At 34.9% G+C, this 24,762-nt stretch overlaps 1 protein-coding gene across 3 annotated transcripts in view; it reads left to right on the top strand.

Moving 5' to 3' along the window:
• LOC149777750 (uncharacterized) overlaps positions 1 to 22,621 on the top strand; it is a 155,183-nt gene extending 132,562 nt beyond the window's left edge. For all 3 annotated transcript variants that reach the window (XM_089938800.1, XM_089938799.1, XM_089938801.1), the window contains 13 exons: positions 36 to 587; positions 1,156 to 1,259; positions 2,445 to 2,646; positions 3,164 to 3,333; positions 6,827 to 7,377; positions 9,400 to 9,554; positions 10,420 to 10,660; positions 11,826 to 11,955; positions 13,457 to 13,796; positions 16,344 to 16,495; positions 17,895 to 18,042; positions 19,151 to 19,248; positions 20,457 to 22,621. In XM_089938800.1, coding sequence (XP_089794926.1) covers positions 36 to 587; positions 1,156 to 1,259; positions 2,445 to 2,646; positions 3,164 to 3,333; positions 6,827 to 7,377; positions 9,400 to 9,554; positions 10,420 to 10,660; positions 11,826 to 11,955; positions 13,457 to 13,796; positions 16,344 to 16,495; positions 17,895 to 18,042; positions 19,151 to 19,248; positions 20,457 to 21,680 — 4,067 coding nt within the window. In that variant the 3' untranslated portion in view covers positions 21,681 to 22,621. The remainder of the gene's footprint in view (positions 1 to 35; positions 588 to 1,155; positions 1,260 to 2,444; positions 2,647 to 3,163; positions 3,334 to 6,826; positions 7,378 to 9,399; positions 9,555 to 10,419; positions 10,661 to 11,825; positions 11,956 to 13,456; positions 13,797 to 16,343; positions 16,496 to 17,894; positions 18,043 to 19,150; positions 19,249 to 20,456) is intronic.
• The last annotated feature ends 2,141 nt before the right edge of the window (positions 22,622 to 24,762 follow it).

The raw sequence follows: 24,762 nt of genomic DNA, 5'->3' as shown, positions 1-24,762 counted from the left end.
TGTGAGAAAACTGTACATTGAATCTTTATTTACAGGTGTCCCAGTGTCCGAGCTTTGTAAAAATGGTGGACGCTGTAAGGACATACAAAACACTCATATGTGTACATGTCCTGTTGGCTACTCGGGAAGTTACTGTGAGGTCCAGATTGACTACTGTGACTCCATGCCATGTCAAAACAATGCAACATGCACAAAAGGAGTTGGAAGCTATAGTTGTGCCTGTGGCAAGGGATATATGGGGCTCAACTGTGAGGTTAACATTAATGACTGCGCCAAAAACCCCTGTGCAAATGGAGGAACATGTCATGACTTGGTAAATGACTTTATCTGCTCATGTCCGTCAGGTACATCTGGACAGCTTTGTGAGATCAATTATGACGACTGTTATGTGGGCGCTTGTCATCATAATGGAAATTGTACTGATCTGGTAAATGGATTTGAGTGTACCTGCCCAGAAGGTTTTGTGGGAAAGAGATGTGAAGGGGATGTCAATGAATGCCTTTCTAACCCGTGTAATCCCATGGGCACACAGTCCTGTGTGCAGCTTGTCAATGACTACAGGTGTGACTGTAAACCTAGTTATACAGGTAAATATAGTCAGGAGAACTTTATGAGACTCATAAAATATTCAGGATCCAGCCAACAATTTTTAATTAAAAAAAATTAACTAACGGCAGGAGTTACTTGTACACATTACTGTTTGTTTTGACTATACTAATTTGACATCCAGTGAATCATGGAAGCATGGGGTAATTATTTGTATTTTAAAAAAAAGCTTGAATTTTATTTCACTAGACCAAGTAAATAAACATAGATCTTCATAATGGAGTTTGACATTATTGCTGTTTTTGTTAGGTTTTTTTTATTTATGGGTCATTAGTAATATAGATTAAACTTTTGGATAGTAAAAATACTGCATTCCATAAAATAAAAAAGGAGTCTTTAGCATAATTTTGTTTCTTAGTCTGACGTCCAGTAATCTGCATGCATAATGAAATTAAATGCAACTAAATGCCACATCACAAAAAGCACATCACAAGGTTACTTCCAATTATGTATATATTGTTTCCTCAGTTGTAAAACAATTGGATATAACGAGAATATATTTTGGGTTTTTTGTCATACCTAGAGTTACTATATTTTGTTTGTTTCCAGGGCAACACTGTAACACCCGGATAAACTTCTGTTTAGAGAATCCTTGTTTGAATAGTGGAGCCTGCAGTAATGGAGATGAAGGTGCTGTCTGTCTCTGTACAAAGGTAACAGCTGATTGACGTGTTTATTGTTTTAATTTCTTGAGATTGGGACATGCAGAATTCCATGTATGCTCTAGGCAGGCCTTCCAATCAAACCTTTTTTTTATTTTATAAAACCCTCTGTAATCTGTATAATTTTAGTGTCCTTACATTTGTGTTAGTAGCACATTCCAATTTTTTATAAAAAAAAAAATTTTAAAATAAGGAATGAAAAGGTCTTCATGTTGATGGATGCACTGATTATAAAAGTGAAAACAAGTAGTAATAGTTCACTGTACATGTTTAATAAATTATTATTTCATTGCCTCTATGTTATTAATATTGGGTAATTTATGTCATTTAATTGGCATGTTCATATATTTTTATTCTTTTTATTGCCCTGTAAAGTCCTTAGAAGTTTGAGAAATATGTCTGGTAGGAATGATGATAATATATATTTTGCTGTGAATGGTCATAGACCAAAAGAGCCGATTGCATGGTCTGTCCACCAGTGTCCATTTGTTACCATTACTCCTCCTGAACTACCCTGAGGGATGCCATGAAACCACACATACATGATCATTTTTTTGGTTTCATTTTTAACTTAAATGAAAACAGTACTGCTCAGACGTTCAGTTTGGCCACCACAGCAATTATCTTGGAAATCTTTTTGAATGAATGGACATATCAACTTGGGGTTATCACCGAAAGACTTCGTGTGATGTCTAGTTGGCCCGTAATACAAATAGTGCCAAATTGACAGCCAGTATGGCTATCGCAGCAGTCATCTTGAAGATCTTATTATTGCTTCTCCTTGTGGTGTCTAGTTGGTCTTAAATTACAATTGTGCCGATCTGATATCCAAAATGGGCCCCCACCATATTGAAGATATTATTACTTCTCCAGAATGAAAAATCGTATCGGCATTGAGTGTTCACTAGATATGTGATATCAAGATGGTACAAAATGAAAATGGTGCCAGGTCATAGATCAAGGTCATTATGTCTGAAAGAAAGAAAATGGTTTCTAATGAATAACATCAGTGCTGCATCATAGATCTCAACCAAACTTTTCGGATAGCTTGGAACTTGCAGTAAAGAAGACCCTCTCAATTTTGTAAGTCAGAGGTGTATTTTTAGCTTATATGTAAAGTTTGTTGCTCTCCTCTTGTTTAATGATGTGAAACTTAATTGCAGTAAATATTTGTAGGATTACACTGGGGACAGGTGTCAGGATATTGCAACAGCATGTGATGGTGTCATTTGTTACAATGGAGGTACCTGCAAGCCACTGCAGACCAGCTTCATCTGTGAATGTGCAGTTGGATTTCGAGGCACACGATGCCAAAATGAGACAAACGAGTGTGCCTCCAGCCCTTGTCAAAATGGTGGAGTGTGTTTAAACAGACTAGGTAAATGTTGTTCTTTTTGTTGATAGAAATTTTTTAAAGATAGCTTGCTTGTATTAGAGTCATTAAAAAGAAGAAAAGTATAATTTATATTTATATTTTGTTGGGAAAAGGTACCTAAGCCAGGCTACATAAAATTGCTTTTCAAAAGCTGAGGCCATAATTTATTGGTTTTAGATGTGTAAGATACATGAAATCAGAGAGACATTTTTTTAGAAAAACACTGACATCTCTGGGAGTTAGTTGATTCTTCCATTTTATATCCAGATTTAATGTTCTTTGGTTTCTTGGTGGTTTGTTTTACATACAGATTTCTTGCCTGGATTTTTTTTTTTTGTATCTTTGGTTTATTTGCAGAAATTTTATTATATTTGAACACACTTTTATGTATTAATTCAGAGATTTTTAATTTTCTTTTAGTTGATGTTTACAGCAGTAAGATTCTAATTTCTGATTCATAGATTCTTATGCTTTCAAATTGTATTATATTGTCTGGTTCCTGCATTTCTCTGTCTTGAAGGATATTATGAATGCTTGTGTCCTAAGTATCAGACTGGGTACAACTGCCAGATCTATGATGAGACAGCCACCGCAGGACCTGGCAAGGAGCCAGAAGGGACAGTGCCAACCCTTCCACCTGTATGTCAGACATTAAGTTGCCAAGTCAAGGCCAAGAATGGAAAATGTGATGTAAGTATTGATAAGTTGACATAGACTATACTATAAATGTCACTCATATGCACCAAAATCACTTAGGAATGGTGTTACAAATGATACCAAAAATATTTTAAGCTCACCAGACTGTAAGATCAAGTGAGCCTGTAAGACCACTTGAGCCTGCCTGATCAAGTGAGCCTGTAAGATCAAGTGAAACTGTAAGACCAAGTGAGCCTGTAAGACCAAGTCAGCCTGCATGATCAAGTGAGCCTGTAAGATCAAGTGAAACTGTAAGACCAAGTGAGCCTGCGTGATCAAGTGAGCCTGTAAGACCAAGAGAGCCTGCATGATCAAGTGAGCCTGTAAGACCAAGTGAGCTTATGATATGGCCTTGCATCAATGGTGCTTCCATGCACAATTGCTTAATACCATTCTGGAGGCCATATGTCTGATTTGATTCTGAAGAAGGGCTTTCATAAAGATCTGAGACAAGCGTGATAATGAGTGAGGACCATGCATGTTGCCAAGGTAATCATGCATCTCATTGGCACAGCTTGTTACCATGCCAAAGACCCTATTTCTAATCCAATTGCGATCAAACTTTGAACATATGCTTATTTCATTAAGCTCTTTGATGAATTTGAGAATAAAAGAGATCTGTTTTTTCATTAAGAAGTTGATTTTACATAAAATTGGCTGAGCTTATTACCGCTGATATTTCTGGTAAGATTTTGATAAAATTTGGAATATTGGCTTATATCAGCAAGATCTGAGATGAGTGTATTATAACTTGGAATATTGGCTTGCACCAGCAAGATCTGAGATGAGTTTGATAACATTTGGAATATTGGCTTGTATCAGCAAGATCTGAGACAAGTTGTTTTAACTTGGAATATGGACTTGTAACATGAAGATCTGAGATCATTATGATAAATTTTGAATTATTGTCTTGTAACATCAAGATCTGAGATTGACAAAATTTGGACTGTTGGCTTGTAACATTGAGATCTGAGATGAGTTTGATAAATTTTGGAATATTGGCTTGCAACATCAAGATCTGAGATGAGTTAGATAAAATGTGGAATATTGGCTTGTAACATCAAGATCTGAGTTGAGTTAGATAAAATGTAGAATATTGGCTTGTAACATCAAGATCTGAGAGGAGTTAGATAAAATGTGGAATATTGGCTTGTAACATCAAGATCTGAGAGGAGTTAGATAAAATGTGGAATATTGGCTTGTAACATCAAGATCTGAGAGGAGTTAGATAAAATGTGGAATATTGGCTTGTAACATCGAGATCTGAGATGAGTTAGATAAAATGTGGAATATTGGCTTGTAACATCAAGATCTGAGATGAGTTAGATAAAATGTGGAATATTGGCTTGTAACATCGAGAGCTGAGATGAGTTAGATAATGAGCAAGTGTAACACATAATAATGCAATAATTTTATGCTTGATTGACTGAGCTTGCAACCACTCTGGAGACAATATTTCTAATCCAGATTTGATCAGACTTCAAATAAAGGTTTGTATCATCAAAAAAATCTTGCACTAGTTGTTCAATGATGAGCAGGATCTATATATATTAAGAACTTGGATGTGATTGGCTGATTTTGTTTTTGGAGACAGATCCATATATATTAAGATCTTGGATGTGATTGGCTGATTTTGTTTTTGGAGACAGATCCATATATATTAAGATCTTGGATGTGATTGGCTGATTTTGTTTTTGGAGACAGATCCATATATATTAAGATCTTGGATGTGATATCAGATTTTGTTTTTGGAAACAGAACCATCTATATTAAGATCTTGTATGTGATTGGCTGATTTTGTTTTTGGAGACTTTTGGGACCAGTTTTTATAAAACTTGGTAAACGAACTGAAACCATCAAGACTGTCTTTAATACAGTAACAAGCAAGACCTGTGGCTATTAATGAAGTGAGTTTGCATCTGATTGACTTGTCACCAAAGACTGACTTGTCACCACTTTATTGTCACCACTTAATTGACTCTTTCTGATCAATTTTTATCAGACTCTTGCTGATCCTAAATAAAAATTATGCCAATATGACGTCCAATAAGGCTCTCATGGCAGCCATCTTATACATGTTGTTGTCACAACTTGATTTGAACAAAGTCTCCTTGACATAGGGTTTTCACAAGAAGACTTTCTATGATATCCTGAAAATAGTATTACCTCTACTCCTGTCCAAATGGATGGCTATATCAGTATGAAGTTTTCACCAATAGACTTCTTATGATACTTTGTTGGTCCTAAATGTAAATTGTGCCAGTGGTACATCAAATATGGCTGCCCTGACAACTGTCTTAAAACCCTTCTTGTCACTACTTCCCCAGAGTGTATGTTCATTAAGACATGGGGTTTTCACGAAAAGACTACCAATGATGTCCACCTTGTCCTAAATGAAAATGGTGCCAAGTTGACATATGGTATGTATATTACAGCTGCTGTTTGATATCTTGTTATTGCCGAAATATATTAGAGATGGTTTCAACACTTAACACTTCAAAGGATGATTATGATGAGATGAGTTTGATTGTGATGAGATGTGTTTGATTGTGATGAGATGAGTTTGATTGTGATGAGATGTGTTTGATTATGATGAGATGAGTTTGATTATGATGAGATGAGTTGGATAATGATGAGATGAGTTTGATTGATGAGATGAGTTTGATTGTGATGAGATGAGTTTGATTATGATAAGTTTGATTATGAGCAAGCATATTTATTCGTCATCATGAGGTAATCTTGTATCTAATTGGCTGAGCTTGTTGCCACTCTAGAGACAGAATTTCACTTAAATTTCACACATTGGCAAAAAATGATTTATCATTGTCTTAGTTCTATAATAACTGAGATCTGCACATACTGAGATGATCTTGCATCTAATTGGTAGAACTCATTACGTCTAGATCTTGACTGTACTTCTGCTCCAGTTTCGATAAAACTTTTTAAATCATTTTATGTCACTATGGTTTTGGATAACATAAATTGTAAGCTAGAGATCGTGCAAATGAATTATGACTTTATCCATGGATGTTTTTTATGAGACTAGTGAAATGGTTAAATTGACAATATGTTAAGTTTGGGATAGTTTTACATAGGGTATAGTTTTACAGTACTCATCAAGCTGTTTGTTTTGAAATGGTCAAATATTATACAAGACATATCTTGATTCAGATCAAACCACTGAATTAAAATCACTCCTGAAACTTATCCTTGCTTGCTATAATACTTGCATCATTAAATACTTTCAACATTACAGGTTACTGGAATTTTATGAGATTTAAATAGATACAGTTGAATGAACTGTATTTTTTAAGGCAAATTAATTGTGCTGTATTTCAGATTTACTCGGTACTTGAAATATCTTAGAGACTTGTTTCCAGCTTGAACCTGTGATGTTTCTTCAAGGACATCAATTACAAAGTGTATGTTTTTAGGTGCCGATGAAAATCTTAGCATATTCCCATGTCATTTTATTTTCTTGCTTCAGCCTGAATGTAACGTCCCAGACTGCATGTATGACGGAGATGACTGTGCCTATGAAACTGTGCCATGGAAGAACTGTGCCACTCCTCGTGGAGGAATATCATGTTGGAGAGTGTTTAACGACAGCAAGTGTGATCCTCAGTGTGACACCAAAGAATGCCTGTACGATGGCTTTGATTGTGTACGTGCCTTGGGGATATGCAACCCACACTATGAGACTTTCTGCAGTACAGTGTACAATGACGGAGAGTGTAATCAAGGGTGTAACACACCAGAATGTAACTGGGATGGTAAAGACTGCAGGGGAAAGGAGAAGGAAGAGCTTGCTGCTGGTACCTTAGTTATCATTGTAGCCATGCAGCCGGAGGAGTTTTTTACAATCTCGAATGAATTCTTGCGAAATTTAGGAAGACTGCTGCGTGCAGTTGTGAGAATTAAGAAAGATATAAATGGTACAGATCTAGTTGTGCCATGGTACAAACCCAACACAAATGGACGGAGGAGACGTGACACTTTCAACTTTGCAAACAGCTCCAATTCAGGACATCCAGATGGGTAAGTAGTTTTGGATGATGTCAAAAATTTCATCCCCACCATGAATATTACACAAGATCTTTTAATGTCTTTTCTGTCCAAATAAATTGAGGATTGATTAACCAAGATTAGCCCTCAGCATAGAAAAAAATGTGGTATTAATTCCTTGATAAGTTTTGGTCTCTTCAAGATAATGTAGATGCTATTAAAAGCTTGTCACTACTCCTTCTGAAGAGATAGTCATACCAGCATGGGGGTGGGGTCACTAAAAGACTTCTTATGTTGCCTAGTTAATTCAAACTGAAAATTGTTTCACTCAGAATACCAAAATGGCCATCATGGCAGTCATCTTGAAAACCTTATCACTGCTTGTCCTGAACATAAAGTCTTATCAGTATGAGGTTTTCACCAGAACATGTGAAATCTGGTTGGTCCTTGAAGAAAATTGTTCTGCTTGGACATGTATTGTGCCCACTCCAAGGACGAGCTTGTAAATCTTTTTATGAATACGCCTGAAGGGATGGTTATATTAGTACGAGGTTTTCGCTAAAAGACTATGTATATCTAGTTGGTCTTCAATACAAAATGTGCCAATCGGATATCCAATATGGTCACAATAGTGGCCACATTGTAAATCATGTCGTTACTCATCCTTGATGGAAAGTCATGTCAGCATTCCACTCTTATGATGTCATAGATGGTACTAACTGAAAGTGGCCCTGATCTGTCGTCATCCTATTTGGACACCATGGCAACATAGGGTTTTCATGTCACCATGGCAGTCATCTTGAAAATGTTACCGCTACTACTTCTGAATGTAAAGCCATGTCAACATAGGGTTTTCGTGTCAACGTAGGATTTTCATGAGAAGACGAATTATGATATATGCTTGGTCCTAAATGAAAATAGTGCTGATCTGACCTCGTATATGGCTGCCATGATGAATGTAGTAAAAATCTTTTCACTAATTCTCTTGAAATGGATGGTCATGTCAGTGTGGGGTTTTCACAAAAGTCTTCTAATGATGTCTGCTTTGTTTTGAATGAAAAGTGTGCTGATTTTTTATACAGCCAGTAGTGGCTAAACGAATATCAGATGGTTTCAATGCTTTGCAGTTAAAAGAAAGAAATGGTCTTATCTTGAATTCCTGGAAATTTTGTTTGGACAGTAGAGTATTAGCCCATTAGAAAGTCCCTTGTTGAATTTGTTCCAGTATTGACTATTAATGGAATTGACTCTTTTTTGGTCAGAAACTTTGTTTTTGCTCGATTTAGCAAAAACCATTGAGGAAAAACTTTGAAATTTGATAGGCATGTTCGTATTTATCTTTAAATGACTTGAGATATTTTAGCCATTACAGCAATGTTTCAATTTTTTAAATATTTGTAATACCCATTGTGTGTGGGAGGAATTAGACTTAAAAACATGTTCATGTATTTTACCTGTTTAGATTTTCATGCCTTCGTAGCAATGTTTCAAAACTGTTCAAGGTTTTGAATATGTAAATTTTAGATTCTTTCTTATGCAGTGGATTTACATGGTATTTTACAAGCAACTCTTTTGCTTATCTTTAAGCAACATGCAAATTTCAAGGACATGCAATTTACTTTTAAAGGCTGAAATAGTTTTTGGAACAGCCTAGGTTATAGCTTGTACAGCTAAACATTGGCATTGCAACAGTTACAAATTAATATGGGCATTACAGCTATTAAAACATAATATAAACATTACAGCTGTTAAAGTGTAATGTGGGCATTACAGCTATTAAAACATAATATAAACATTACAGCTGTTAAAGTGTAATGTGGGCATTACAGCTATTACAAGTTAACATTGGCATTATAGCTGTCCATGTTTTTCGTTGCCAACCCTAGCACACACACACACACACGTAAAGAAAAAGTCCCAAATTGATTTGTGCATCTAATTGAGCTGTTTTACCCCAGTACTTGAAGTGCTTTGTTATATATATATGTGTGTGTGTGTGTGTGTGTGTCTTAAAAAAAACTCCGTACCTACCCTAATATTGTTTTATCTTTGCAGGATCAAGATATATTTGGAGATAAACATACAGCCCTGCCTGGTTGGAGGTCTATATGAGTGCTTTCCTGATGTTGATACAGCTGCCCAGTTCCTTGTTGTTATACTAAAGACCAATCAAGATATTCCCAATTTTGATAAAATTACGAATGTTGGAAGTGAGTTTTTGTTTTAATTGCCTCAAACAATTTTAAGACATGGTTTTAAAAATGTGCTGTTTATTGCTAATCACCTTTTCATGAAAAAAGTGACATTATTTGCATTCTTTTCTGTTATCCAGTATGGCCACCATGACAGCCATATTGAAAATCTTGTTGGTACTTCTCCAAAACATTGGCTTTTCACCAGAAGACATTTTATGATGTCTTGTCATTCCTCAATGAAAAATTTGCCAATCTAAAATCCATTATATCCACCACAGCAGTTAATTTAAAAACGTTATTATTGCTATCAGATATGGTTTCATTTAGCAATTACATGGAAGAAATTGCCTTATGTTGTCTTCCTAGAAAATAGGGTGCAAGTTTCTTTCAATGACTCCTGTCTTTAATTTTGTATGGGTACTTATATTTCATGTAGCAATTATTACAGTGAGCTTTTTCCTGTTTTTATGGTGTTAAACGGGGCTTGAAAAATACTTGCAGTCCACTAGCCCAAGCAAGTAGATTTCCTGACAGAATAATGGTTCTCATAATTTCAATAGTCCAGTGACTAGTAAATCATGATAAATGTCTGACCTTGTTTTGTGCATCCTTTGAGCTGTTTTATAGGTATATATTATGAAAACATGGAATACTTTCTGATAATTTAAGCTGTAATATATGTATATGTTCTTCAGATTCCATTTTGTAAAGTGCATTCAATGAGTATATTGTAAATTGTAAAATCTTTATATTTCTTTGTTTCACATGAAAAGTTGGCAAGAAAGCTTTGGAAATTAAGAAATGCTTCTTACCATCACAAATCTTACTTGCCACTTTCAAAATGCACGTAATTGCATGGGTCAGCTTCATTCCTTCACAGCTGAAGGTGTTGATCCACCATCAAAGCCTACCACACACGATCCTGGCTTACTTACCCCTCTTGCTATCGTCGTTTCCTGCGCTGTTGTCCTGATCTTGACCCTTGTCATCATCATCGTGATATCAAGGAAGAAAGCACGAGGCATCACCTGGTTCCCAGAAGGATTCTTCCGAAGTGGAACAGAGCAGGCTTCCTCTCCCAGGAGTTCCAAACGGCGTGTTCCAGATGGGGAGGAAATGAAGTACGAATTATTAATTGTTTTATTCTGTCTGTGCCACAAGTCGCACATCACTTAGATTGTCTTAATGTGATTTTCATACTCTAGTCTTTTTATAGTTCATAATTTTACAATAGAGGAGTGGTTAAAACAGTTGCAAATTTTCTGCATTAAACCTTTTTTTAAAATGTTTTTCTAGTTCCTTGCAAAGAAAAGGAAACATTGATTTTTGTATTTTGAACATGCACAACCCTGCTGCTGTCAGGGTATTTAGTCAGATTTGTAGATGTCTGTCATAAAGCAGAGCACTGTTTGCACTTGGGGTAATTTTTGGGTTAAAAGGCACAAGGTCAGGGTCATTGAAAGAACAAAAATAGTTGATACACAGTAACAAGTTCTCCATCATCTATAGTTACAACAATTGGTGAACACTTGCTTTTGGGAGTCAGAAGAGTACAGAAGAATCCTATTGGTTTTGAGCTCAAAAGTCAAGGTCAGTGAGACTGAAAGAAGAAAAATGGTTTCTGCAATAAAAAAGTTTGTTCGACACCACACATGTGAAGGAAGATCTGTTTGGGACTGAAAAAGTCAAATTTCAAGGTCACTGACTGGAAGAAAAAAACTGTTTCTGCAAACTAAGTTTATTTCTAGGTCTTGTTCTTTAACCGAAGTTTGTGATGGGGTTGCACTTAAGGTATGTAAGAGGCCTGTTCATTTTTCTGTCATCGGTCAGGGTTAGTTTAGTTGTTAAAAAAGGATTTTGCAGAAAAAAAATAACTCGAGAGTAAGTTCATTGATCAGATTATGTTGATGACTTGGACTTTGTGTAATTAAAAAAACAACCCATATATTCTGGGGTCCAGAGGTCATAGGTTATGGTCATTGTAAGTCAAATAAGCTATGAAAGCTTGTTAAGTGCCTATTTTTAAACACAAGGAAGGCATATTGTGCCATTTAGAGTAGTCTTGTTGGTCAGAGCTCGTGATCCTTTGAATATTAATTTCATGTTTGGACTGAATATTCACAGCTCGCAAAAAAATGTCTGTAGTGTCAAAGTAAAAAATAATTAACAGTGATGTAATTTTGTCAGAATTAACAGTGTAGCATTTTTAGGAAATTAAAGAAAGAATTGACAAGCACCTTTGTTGTTACAAGTACTACAGGGCTTTTTTTGTCTTCTTTGTTGAAGGAATATTGGGAAGGGATCACAGGGTTCACAGTTGGACAAAGTCGATGCCAATGACAACCAAACAAAGATTTATTCTAGAGATGAATGGGAGGAAGAAGATGGGACAGCGCCACAGGCTAAAAGGATAAAGGTATGGAACCATGCCGGTGTCGGGTTTTTCTGGATTGTCAAGCTGACAGATTAAGGTATGGAACCATGCCAGTGTCGGGTTTTTCTGGATTGTCAAGCTGACAGATTAAGGTATGGAACCATGCCGGTGTCAGGTTTTTCTGGATTGTCAAGCTGACAGATTAAGGTATGGAACCATGCCGGTGTCAGGTTTTTCTGGATTGTCAAGCTGACAGATTAAGGTATGGAACCATGCCGGTGTCAGGTTTTTCTGGATTGTCAACCTGACAGATTAAGGTTTATTTTATTAATTACATTGAAAATAAAAACAAAGCAACTAGATTTGGGTAGATAATGCATGCACTTGATGAAATTAGGGTTATTTTTGTGATGGAATGAGGGATATTTTTGTGATGGAATGAGGGATATCTTTGTGTGATGGAATGAGAGATTTTTGTGATGGAATGAGGGATATTTTTGTGATGGACTGAGAGATTTTTGTGATGGAATGAGGGATATTTTTGTTTTGGACTGAGAGATTTTTGTGATGGAATGAGGGATATTTTTGTGATGGACTGAGAGATTTTTGTGATGGAATGAGGGATATTTTTGTGATGGAATGAGAGATTTTTGTGAAAGAGATATACATATATTAATTTTATGTTATTGTTTTATCATGATGTTTAACTGGGAGATGCAAAAGTTGTCTTGTGTGCAGTGTATTCTGACATATTTTTGTTTTTTTTTCGTACATGGTTTTAAGTTAGAGAAAGTTAATATATACAAGACACTAAAAAATAAGACATTGTACAAAATATAGAAGACATTGTCCAAAATGTACAACACATTGTATAATGCATACAAGACTTTATGAAACATGTAACATATTTGATGAAATATACAAGGCAGTGTATACAATATATGTCATGTTGTAGAAAATGGACAACACTGTATATGAACTCTTGTATAATAGCATTTTGTACAAATTAGGGCAGACCGCTTTGGGGGCCCTGTGGTTAGAGTGTCTGCCTCAGATGTGGGAGGTTGCAAGTTCCAAACCTGCTTAGTCATACCAGAGACTTATAAAAATGGTACTAGCAGCTGCCTCGCTTGGCACTCAGCATTAAGCGGTTAGTGCTCGGACTGGTTGGCCTGGAGTCAGGATAATGTGACTGGGTGGGACATGATGCTACGTGGCTGCGGCATGATGTCCTAGTGCTAGACATCATTATAAGCTGCCACACTGCAGACATCATGGTGATATGACTGAAAAATTGTTAAAGGTGCATTAAAAATCCAAATCGCACACAAATTAAGGCAAATATTTTTATTTTTTTAACAGTGGATTGCTTTTGATTACATTTGTATCTTCAAATTAATATTAGTAGACGGACTCAGTAAATCAGATGATCATAATGTATTGTGATGTATCTTCACCCTTACATATTAGCATTCCACCTCAGAAATACTTTGACTTTTTTGAAGATGTGTGTATTTGTAACTCTTTCCTTGTGTTCTTACAGAGAGAAAAACAGGATGACAAAGCTGATTGTGAGACATCAGATCCACGTCAATGGACACAACAGCATCTTGATGCAGCTAATGTCCCACCAAACCCTTCCATGATGGTTCTCACACCACCAGCTGGGGATGAAATTGATATCAAGGATGTAGACGTTCGTGGTCCTGATGGTTTTACTCCACTGATGTTGGCGGCATTCCGTGGTGGTGGTCTAGATACAGGTGTTGATGATGAAAGTAGTGGATCGGGAGACAGTGAGGAAACTGATGACCGAAGTGCAGATGTCATCAGGAGTCTGTTGATGCAGGGAGCAGCACTGAATGCACAAACTGACAGGACAGGTTGGTACTTGAAAACTGGGTCCTTGTCAGAATTTGACAATATCTGCCCTGTCTTGTCAACCAAAATGGTTATGTATATTCACGTTTTTTTTCTTCTATACTTTAATTTATGGCTTCCAGATTTTTCTCAAACTTTATTTAATTATATCCTTAGGTTTGTTAAGTCTTTAATTATTTTAATACAAGTCACAATTAAGTGTAATTTTAATTTGTTGCACGATACTTTTCCACACTGACATAAATCTATTTAAAAAAGTAAATATCATAATTGAATGAGAAAAAAATAGTGGTAGGCACTTTGAACACAACATTTGCTGTTATTGTGTGAAGGAAATTCGAGCTAAGAGTCTTTTTCAAGGACAGCCAACCCGTGCAGATAAATGTGTTTTGAGATCACTTCCAGATTGTATTACCTACCCAAAGCAAATTGAAAATGGAACAAATAATAGGAAGATTTATTTTCACCCAGTAAATTGTAGGCCCAATCAAGGGACTCGTGTCTCTTTCATGTTTATGTCTGTCTTCTCTTTTGAAAATATAAAAACCCATTACAGTATTACATGTGATACTTAAATTGTATATTTGTTTTAACTAATCAATTGTTCATCCATGATCATTGACATACGCTATCTATTGCCCGTCCTTAACCATTGACATAAACAATCAATCATTAATCCTTAATCATTGATTTAAACAACCAATTACCCATCCATACTCAATGTTGTAAAATATGGTTACTTGAGGCCAGATTCGTGTCTGCAATCAATCACCCATCCTGCTCAGTGTTATAAAATGTGATTACTGGAGGTTTGATTCGTGTCTGTACTCAATTATACATCCTTACTCAATATTGTAAAATATGGTTACTTGAGGTTTGATTTGTGTTTGCAATCAATTATACATCCTTACTCAGTGTTGTAAAATATGGTTACTTTAGGTTTGATTCGTGTCTGCAATCAATTATACATCCTTACTCAATGTTGTAAAATATGGTTACTTGAGGTTTGATTCGTGTTTGCACTCAATTATACATCCTTATTCAGTGTTGTAAAATATGGTTACTTGAGGTTTGATTCGTGTCTGCAATCAATTATCTATCCTTACTCAGTATTGTAAAATATGGTTATTTGAGGTTTGATTCATGTCTGCAATCAATTATACATCCTTACTCAATGTTGTGAAATATGGTGACCAGCCAGTGCTTTATTTGTTGTGTTAATGTATGTTTATTTGATGTTTGACAAACTTAAACACTCAGCTATCCATCCTTATTCATTGTAAAATATGGTTATTAAATGTTTGTTGTACTTAAACAAAATTACCCATCCTTACTCTGTGTAAAATAGGGTTGACCATTTGGCATACCTGGAATAATTCATCTATTTACAGACCTAAGTAGTACAAGTCTGCTAGTTTGGATTACAGAGCTTTATATCTAGTTTAAACACAGAAATGTCATAAATATAGGTTGGATTACAGAACTGGTAACATTATGTTGAACTTTAAACCTTGCATCAAGGTAGTTTCACCAGTGTGCGTTTATAACAGGCTATCTAAAAGACACAAAATGGCCAGTTCACAGCATTATTCATCTTTAGATGATGAATTTGTTTGGCAAATACAGGCTGATCATAGTAATGAAGGCAGATTATTTTTAAAGTTGAAAATTATATCAGATTACAGGTGCCGGGAATGTGTTAATGGAGATACCAATGAGTGATTTTGAATGAGAAAAAAAAAAGACATTTAATACAAATCTGATGTACAAGCTAGATGGACAAAAACATGGCATTCCAATCAATCCCTCCTTTCGGCAGTATTTCGAATTTAAATGAGAAAAGGAGACAAATAAACCAAGTTAAAATACAGACAATTGAAAAGTAGAGTGCGCTTTACAATTCTTTTCTCATCACAGATAAGAAACAAATTATACTGAGAAACAGTGAACAGATTAATGCTTATACAACTTGAGGCAACATCTTTTAAAGATTTTAATTTCAGTAGCAGTCTTACATAGTGGATCAAGAAGAAAGGGAGATGGATATTGAAGTGATATGTAAATATTGAAGTATGGCTGTATCCCTCCCCCATTTATTGCTCTACTCCAGCCTTATTTGGGTGAAGGGTAAAAATTAGTACAGTTATAACATCTGACATGTAAGGTCTAGAACAGTTGCAAGATCAAACATGTAACATCTAGAATGTCAAATCTAGTACAGTTGTAACATCTAGAATGTCAAATCTAGTACAGTTGTAACATCTAGAATGTCAAATCTAGTACAGTTGTAACATCTAGAATGTCAAATCTAGTACAGTTGTAACATCTAGAATGTCATATCTGGTACATTTGTAACATTTAGCATTTAAACTCTGGTACAGTTGTAATATATGAAATCTAATACAGTTGTAAAATGTAAAATCCAGTACAGCTGCTATTTCTCAGTATTGGCCCACTGCTGTTAAAAAAAGATCATAAAAGAAATTTGTAACACAGACAGGTGGCAATTATAGATGTGTGTGTCTTACATTCTTTCATTTTAATTACAGGAGAAACCCCTCTCCACCTAGCTGCCCGCTATGCCAGGGCTGATGCTGCAAAAGCATTACTTGATGCAGGGGCCGATCCAAATGCGCAGGATACCACAGGACGGACTCCCCTGCACACCGCAGTATCAGCAGATGCACAGGGAGTTTTTCAGGTGAGTTAGTTTCACAGTATTTAGTACTATAAATCAAACAAATTTGTTTGAGTTTTAAAAAAATGTAAATTCAGCAAGACAGTTACATTTATGAACATTGTATTCACTTTATTGATTTTGTAATACATGTAATGTTAATTAAAAGTTATTGATGATGTAATACATGTAATGTTAATTAAAAGTTATTGATTATGTAATACATGTAATGTTCATTAAAAGTTATTGATTATGTAATACATGTAATGTTCATTAAAGTTATTGATTATGTAATACATGTAATGTTAAAAGTTATTGATTATGTAATACATGTAATGTTCATTTAAAGTTATTGATTATGTAATACATGTAATGTTAATTAAAAGTTATTGATTATGTAATACATGTAATGTTAATTAAAAGTTGAGAAAATTGTTACTTGTGCTTATAATGCAGAATTATGTTATAACAGGAATATCTAAGGCATTCTTTGCAGATATCAATACAAATATTGATAATTATACCTTGCAAATATCGATACAAATATTGATAATTATACATTGCAAATATCAATACAAATATTGATAATTATACCTTGCAAATATCAATACAAATATTGATAATTATACCTTGCAAATATCGATACAAATATTGATAATTATACCTTGCAAATATCAATACAAATATTGATAATTATACATTGCAAATATCAATACAGATATTGATAATTATGCATTGCAAATATCAATGCAAATATTGATAATTATACATTGCAAATATCGATACAAATATTGATAATTATACATTGCAATTATTGATGCAAATATTGATAATTATACATTGCAAATATCAAAACAAATATTGATAATTATACCTTGCAAATATCATACAAATATTGATAATTATGCATTGCAATTATTGATGCAAATATTGATAATTATATATTGCAAATATCAATACAAATATTGATAATTATACATTGTAAATATCAATACAAATAATAATTATACATTGCAAATATCAATACAAATATTGATAAATATACATTGCAAATATCAATACAAATATTGATAATTATACATTGCAATTATTGATGCAAATATTGATAATTATGCATTGCAAATATCGATTTAAATATTGATAATTATACATTGCAATTATTGATGCAAATATTGATAATTATACATTGCAAATATCAATACAAATATTGATAATTATACATTGCAAATATTGATTTAAATATTGAAAATTATATTTTGCGAATATCAATAAAAATATTGATTATTATACATTGCAGATATTGATACAAAAATATTGAGAATTATGCTTCAGCTTTTGTCAGGGCTTAGTTTTTTTTAAACAAGTTCATAAATAGATACACATTTAATCATGGAGAGCATATATCCTGATTTGTTTATTTCAGATTTTGTTGCGAAACAGAAGCACTAATTTGAATGCCAGAACTCATGATGGTACTACACCGATGATCCTTGCTGCTAGACTAGCAGTTGAGGATGTTGTGGAGGAATTGATTAATGCAGATGCAGACGTAAATGCAGCAGATGACATTGGTAAATTCTGGCATTAATCTTGAAGGTTTTACAGGACAAGCATTTTACATTTGGCTGAATTTTTGGTTTTGTGGGGTTTGACATCATTTTTCAGCACAAGATAGCCAGTAATTATTGATGGACAAAAAAACAACAGGAAGAACTACCAACCCATGGGAAGCTACAGGAAAGCTTTCTCGCAACCTTATTGGTTGAACCCAGATTTTACCTCGCACAGATAGAGGTGAGATCTGTGAGTGATCTGTACAGGTGAGCGATTTAGACCACTTGATCACCCGAGGCCCCTACATTCGGTACGAGAATAGAATTAAACAGATTTGTGGAAGATCCCTATAATGAGGACTGTATTATGATGCTGCCATGGGAAGGCAAGGTGGAAAAGATAAGAATAGAACGAGAAATGAACATTTCAAATGATAACAGGTCGTGCAGGTCTTTTTTTTTTACTCCCTGATTTGTGACCGATTCAAATAGAACCAGCAAGAGGCATTTCAGATAATTCTGTATAAAATTGGGTAGATCAATTCTTTTGTCCCTATTTATGGCCATCTATATTTTTTAAATTGTGTTCCGATATATCAGTGAAGTCCAAATAGGAAGACTAATGACATCCTTTCTAATTACATTATATGGCAAGATCTTGAATTAGTCCTTGATTACATAGTGGAAATTTAGTAGTTGAATCAAAAACAAGTTATGTTAGTATAATGCCAAAAAAGTGGGAAAATGTGATTATAATAAAAAAATTTATAGAAGCCATAAAACCAGTTTATATGTTGTGATATTTTGTTCTGTAAATATCTTATGCCACAACATGGAATAATCTGTAATGCCCTCGTATGCAGTGAGGTGGCATACAAGGATATAAAATCATATGCCATGTTTTGACATGACCTGTAATGACATCAAATGCATTAATGTGGCATAATCACTAACAATGCTACCTGACTTGTGTAGCCATTTACGATTTGTAGAGTTCTGCTATCCTGCACCATTGTTTCATTTTGCATTAAAATTGAATAATAATATTTAACTTGTGTATGATGTAAATAGTTTCTTAAAACTCCAGATAAATATTTCTATTTTACTGGTTTTTCATTGGTTTCAGGCAAGACAGCCCTGCACTGGGCAGCTGCAGTAAACAATGCCCATGCCACACAGATTCTTCTGGAACATGGAGCCAATAGAGATGCACAAGATACTAAGGTAATTATGTTTACATTGGTATAAAAATGATCAAATATTGGGAAGTTCAAAAGTTCAGTATGACAGACAATTGATTCCAAGATAATTGTCATATGTGGGAAATATTAACTCATTAACCCCTGGAGGTTTTTGTCGTTTTTGCCTGAAATGCAAGTAGGAAACACATGTTGTGGGCTGTTTCTGAATACATCCTAATGCATCAACTTCCAGGTGATTTTCCAATAACCTAATGCCTAGTTGTGTTAGAAACATCATTTTTCAATGGCTATTTCGCTCGTGCTTATCGAGGCCACTTTTATTCCAAATGCCCATCTTATCCTACTTTTTGCAAAGGTTCATCTGTCTGTCTGCAGTTCATACTGGTCTGCCTTAGATCTGAAACCAAAAAGTCTAAAATCCAGACACAAAATCAAATTCTGACCACAAACAAATTTTGGGTGGAAAAAAATCGAGTCCAAAAAAATGAGGTTTTTCCCTCAGTATTTTGTAGTGCAACTTGAACTTCCAGATTATTTGGTATCATTGTAGAGCTACATCCATCTACCTTTCTATGATGCCACCTACTTTAGTGTATCAATCATGACCATGATGCTACAGAGCTCGTCAGTAGGCTACTGCCTCCTGCCCTGTAAACTCTGCGCCAGGGGTTAACGAGTTAAGTAAGTGGAATATTTTAAGTAGTTACAAGTTTTCCAGGGCAGAAATGAGAGTGTATTTTAGAAGGACAGAGTTAGTTAAATCTGGACTGAATATATCACTTGTGCAGTATTTGAGTGATTTAAGTTTGAGTTAACAACTTTAGAGTATTCAGACTTGCACATCACTAATCTGTATAAGTATGGTTAGTCATGTAAGTATACTTTTTGTTTTCCAGTACTGCATCATTAGTTGCATACCATTACGTAAAAGTCATGTATGCATAACTGATGCTGTTAGAAAGAAAAGAAATGTATGATGTACAAAACTGAAATCCCATGTAAAATAACATTCTAGAGACTGGCGTTAAATTTGTTTTATGATTCGTTGTTAAAATAATAAATAAATCTCATTGTATATATATAGCATTGACCAATTTTAGAAGTTGTATCATAATTTAGGAACAATGAACCAGTCTGATTTTTGGAAAACATGCTTTGGAAGTTTTGACTTGACTTTGGCTTGCAAATATATATGAGACTGACTAATTATTCTGGTTTTCTACTTTGCAGGATGAAACCCCACTTTTCTTGGCAGCAAAAGAGGGCAGTTACCAGTCTGCTAAGATTCTGTTGGAACACTATGCAAACAGAGACATTACGGATCACATGGAAAGACTTCCTAGAGATGTAGCACAGGAGCGCCTTCATCATGATATTGTGTGTTTGTTGGACGAATATCGCGTAAATAGCCCATCCAACATGTCCATGCAAAACGGCATGTCGCATAATGACATGCCTCCATTTATTCATCCAGGTGCAAAACATAAGACCAAATCAAAAAGGACTAAAGCTGGTCATTCGAACAAAGACTCTATAACTTATACTCCAAATGGAGCCAAAATTAATGGCTTGGCTCCCAAATCGAAAAAATCTAAAAAGAAAAGTGCCGAGAGCCATGCCACTCCTGGGCAGTTGCAGGCGACTTCAGAAGTGACATCAGGAAGAACGATGACCCCAGAAAGTTCATTAGAATCACCACATGGGTATGATTTAACCCCTCCTACATACCACAATGTATGTGGCCAGTTAATCCCTATTTCTCAGCATGGTATGAATTGTGCAGAGAAGATTACGGTCCCATGTTCAATGGCACATGCAGGTCTTGAAGAACACAGAGCAATGGCCAATCATTACAAAAACGATACACGGCGGGACCAAGCACAGCTAAATATGTTTTCGAATGACTGGCTTCATGGGTCACATGTGCAGTCCCATTCTCCAGTTTCAACTGCTGTTGCCACCCAGTCATCAAACATGCAGGCACATAATAGTCCATTAAGTCAAATGAAACATTCGCCCATGAAAGGGAAGAGCATGCCGTTATCTCCCACCCATTATCAGGCCATGCATCAAGCCCAGATGCGGAACCAGACACAGGTTAGTCCAATGGACTGCCATTTGCTAGAAAACAAACCTGATTATGCTACTCACTACACCATTATGTATCATGATAACAGTCCACATCACAAGATGTCAACACCGATACAGGTTCCTCACATGACACAGTACCCCACACCCCCATCCAGTCACCTTAGCACTGATGCTACTCCACCACAAGTTAACCATATTCCAGAGAACATTCTTACCCCTTCTCCAGATTCCCCAGGACATTGGTCCAGTTCATCACCGCATTCAGCTCATTCAGATTGGTCGGAGGGAATTTCAAGTCCTGTTCCTCCAATTGGACATTTGCAAGGACGCAATAAAATCCCAAATGATGCTGTGTACATATGAATTTGAAGTTCATCCACGTACTATGGCTGTACAAGTTTACAATCATGTGACTATGTCCTGCATATGATCGTAAATTAGGTCACAGTGATTCATGTATTGGAAGAATGTCATGACTAAAAAGTACGAACGTATTCAAAAAAAGTCGCACAGTAGTTGAGGTCATTTGCACAATGTGTTGAGGCCAAGAGGCCAGGATTTGTGTTATCCTTCTGTGTGTATTGTGTGGATGAAGAATATCAAATCTTTTAAAAAGGTGCTAATGAGAGAATTGTGCACTTGAACTGCATTTTGTAATTTTGATATTTTAACACAGTGATATTGCATAGAGTGACCAAATATATCAATGTGAATTGTATTATGCAGAAACATTGACCAAAGTGAGAACATTAAGAATTAGACCCTATTGGGGGATACGACCAAAATTTGTTGCAAAGATGTCACAGGATTATACATGTTGGAGATTATTTTCTCATTTGTTTACATTTCATTGGCAGTGCCATACCACATGTCTCACATATTAGTGAAAGAAAGATATTCGTAATTTGTGCATCTTGAATATGTCTCAAAACAACATGACGATTGCAGTTTCACTTTTTCTTTATTCAGGATCATTTACAGTAGTGTTGGCACATGTTAATGTGCAAGAAATAAGTATATATAGCTGCTTTTGGAAGGAAATGTGTATATAAAGATAGAGTAAGGGCCATGATATTTGGTACTAGAAGGGGAGAAGTGACTTTTTACTACAGAAAAAACTGATGGATCATGGATTTCTTGGACATGAATTGTAAACAAAATTTCATTTTTCATTTTAATTCATTTATTTCATGGGATGTATTTCCATGCTAGCAGTTGAAATGAACTCTAGCACAACTTATGGGGCCAATGTACAGAAGCAAAGTTTTATTGTGTGTGTACAAAGATAAAGAATAATATGTGTACAGTAATGTTTTTTAAACTCAACAAAAGTTTTTATATAAAAAAACTGCCATAACATGGTGAAATGGATTTATGATAATGCTTATACTTACAACAGTTAGGATTGTGGTCTTTTTAAACAGAAGCTTCCCTTAAAAAAAAATGTGCACAGACAAAATTTGCCTTTACTATACATTATGATATTTGTTTTTTTCAAAAGCCTCCATTCCAGTAGCGGAAGTGGACATTTTGTTTTGCTGCTGTTTGTACAGCCATTAGTACATATGCCCATCCTAAATGCATTTTGTCAGAATTGTTCAAAGCCATTCAACTTCTTATTATACAAAGGGGACGACCTGATTTCATTTGTCAGGTCTTTGCAACAATGTTTCAGCTTGGTTTGATTTTGCACACTTCAGAACATTCTGAAATGAGACTTTAATTAAGAAAAAAATCATGCTTGTACAATTGAGAAGAAAAAAACCCCACTCAAGTTCGGGAAATAAAATTTTGTTGTTATATTTGCATGTTTATCTAAAAAAAACTATTATATTTTTATGCTGTTACAGTAATTTTGTTTTTACACATTTTTGAACATTGTTTTTCATATCAGAAACTTTTAGCTAAAGCCTCTTAATGTCGACAGTTGAAATCTGGTATCCATCTTTGTATGCAATTTACCAAATTAGAGTTGATGCCATTATAGCAGTTTGTCAAATATTTCTACATTTTAGTCCTGTGTTCTGTTGGTTTTAACAGAACTTTCAATACATCAGCTACATCATGCCAATAAATTGGTAGCTAATTGCCCAAGGACACACAGGGGCAGCTCATTAGGGCATGTCTGGGTGGGCATCGAATCCTCAGCAATAGATTACAAGTTCAACACTCTACAAACTGGGCAACTGTAGCCCCCATTTCTGCATTTTATTATTGAAAAATGTTACACTCTCAGATTTGGGGGTGTTTGTGTTTCACAAACACAATTAAAAAAATAAATAAGCCTGTTGCTATGCTGCAAGACATGTGTCCAATTAAGGACACTAACAGGTTGTTGTGTTAAGGACTGCTTTCATTACAACCCTTTAAAGCTAAAACCCCTCAATTGTTCTTTGAATCTGTCATTGATATCATTGACGTTTCACTCGTGCTGAAAAATGGGAAGGGGGCTACATTATCACCTTTCAAGTTATTGTTTAGAACAATTGTGCAAGAAAATGACTACTTTTTTATTTTACAAACAATCATTTAATGTGCATTTAACTCATTGTATTTAACTCAACAACAACCGTGTTTAGCTTATATTACAGTACTGTATTATCTGTGAATATTCTACTGTGCTAATTCTAGATGAAGATTTGGTATATAAGGGATTTACAAATCTGGGTAATTTTCTGGAATAAATTTATGCAATGTCATATATTCCAAGTTTTTATTATCAATCGGCTACTATTGTTGTTTAGACATGACATTGTACTTATAATTTTGAACAGGCTGTTCAAAAGATAATGCAAATGTTTAGAGATCATTTGTTTTACTTTTTCACAATGTGTTCTTACCAATTAGCCACTTGGCAAGACTATTGAGTACATTTTTTAATCCCCATTTCACTGTTGCCATAGAAACCTGCATTTAAGCAAAAGATGACCACAATTTTAACCAGTTGAAAAGGTTTTCATATGTACATAGCTATTTTTGTATGAAATATTTTTGTTAGAAGGTCGTTTTTCATGAAAAATGCAAACATAGTCGTACTTTCAGTTTCACTCTAACAGTTCCTTTCTATGGAAGGAATTTTTATAGTTTGTTTTAATACTGTTTATTAAGATGCCAGACATTTCTGATACTGTTTATACTTGCTTATAAGTCAGGTCAAACTGCAAGCAACAAAGATCCTGATCTCCGTAGCATAATGTGCCTGCAGATCAGGGTCTGTGTTGTAGTTTGTAAAATTTATATAGCGATTTTTAGACATCTTGTCTCTAATCAAACTGAATAGACTATCCTAATAGGTATTCAGAAGTAATTAATTGTCATTGCTCATCATTAAATAATAGGGTACCTGGAAACAGCAAACCCAATTCAATTATTACAGGTTTTAGTTGGTCACAATATAAACTTTTTTTAATTCAGTAATATCTACTGCAGTGCAAGGAAGTATTTT

Source organism: Sinohyriopsis cumingii, chromosome 17 (genome assembly GCF_028554795.1).
Source record: "Sinohyriopsis cumingii isolate HCF-2022 chromosome 17, ASM2855479v2, whole genome shotgun sequence".
Lineage (NCBI taxonomy): Eukaryota > Metazoa > Mollusca > Bivalvia > Unionida > Unionidae > Sinohyriopsis > Sinohyriopsis cumingii.
Note: the sequence above shows the minus strand (reverse complement) of the source record. Positions and strands in the feature narration are given on the sequence as shown.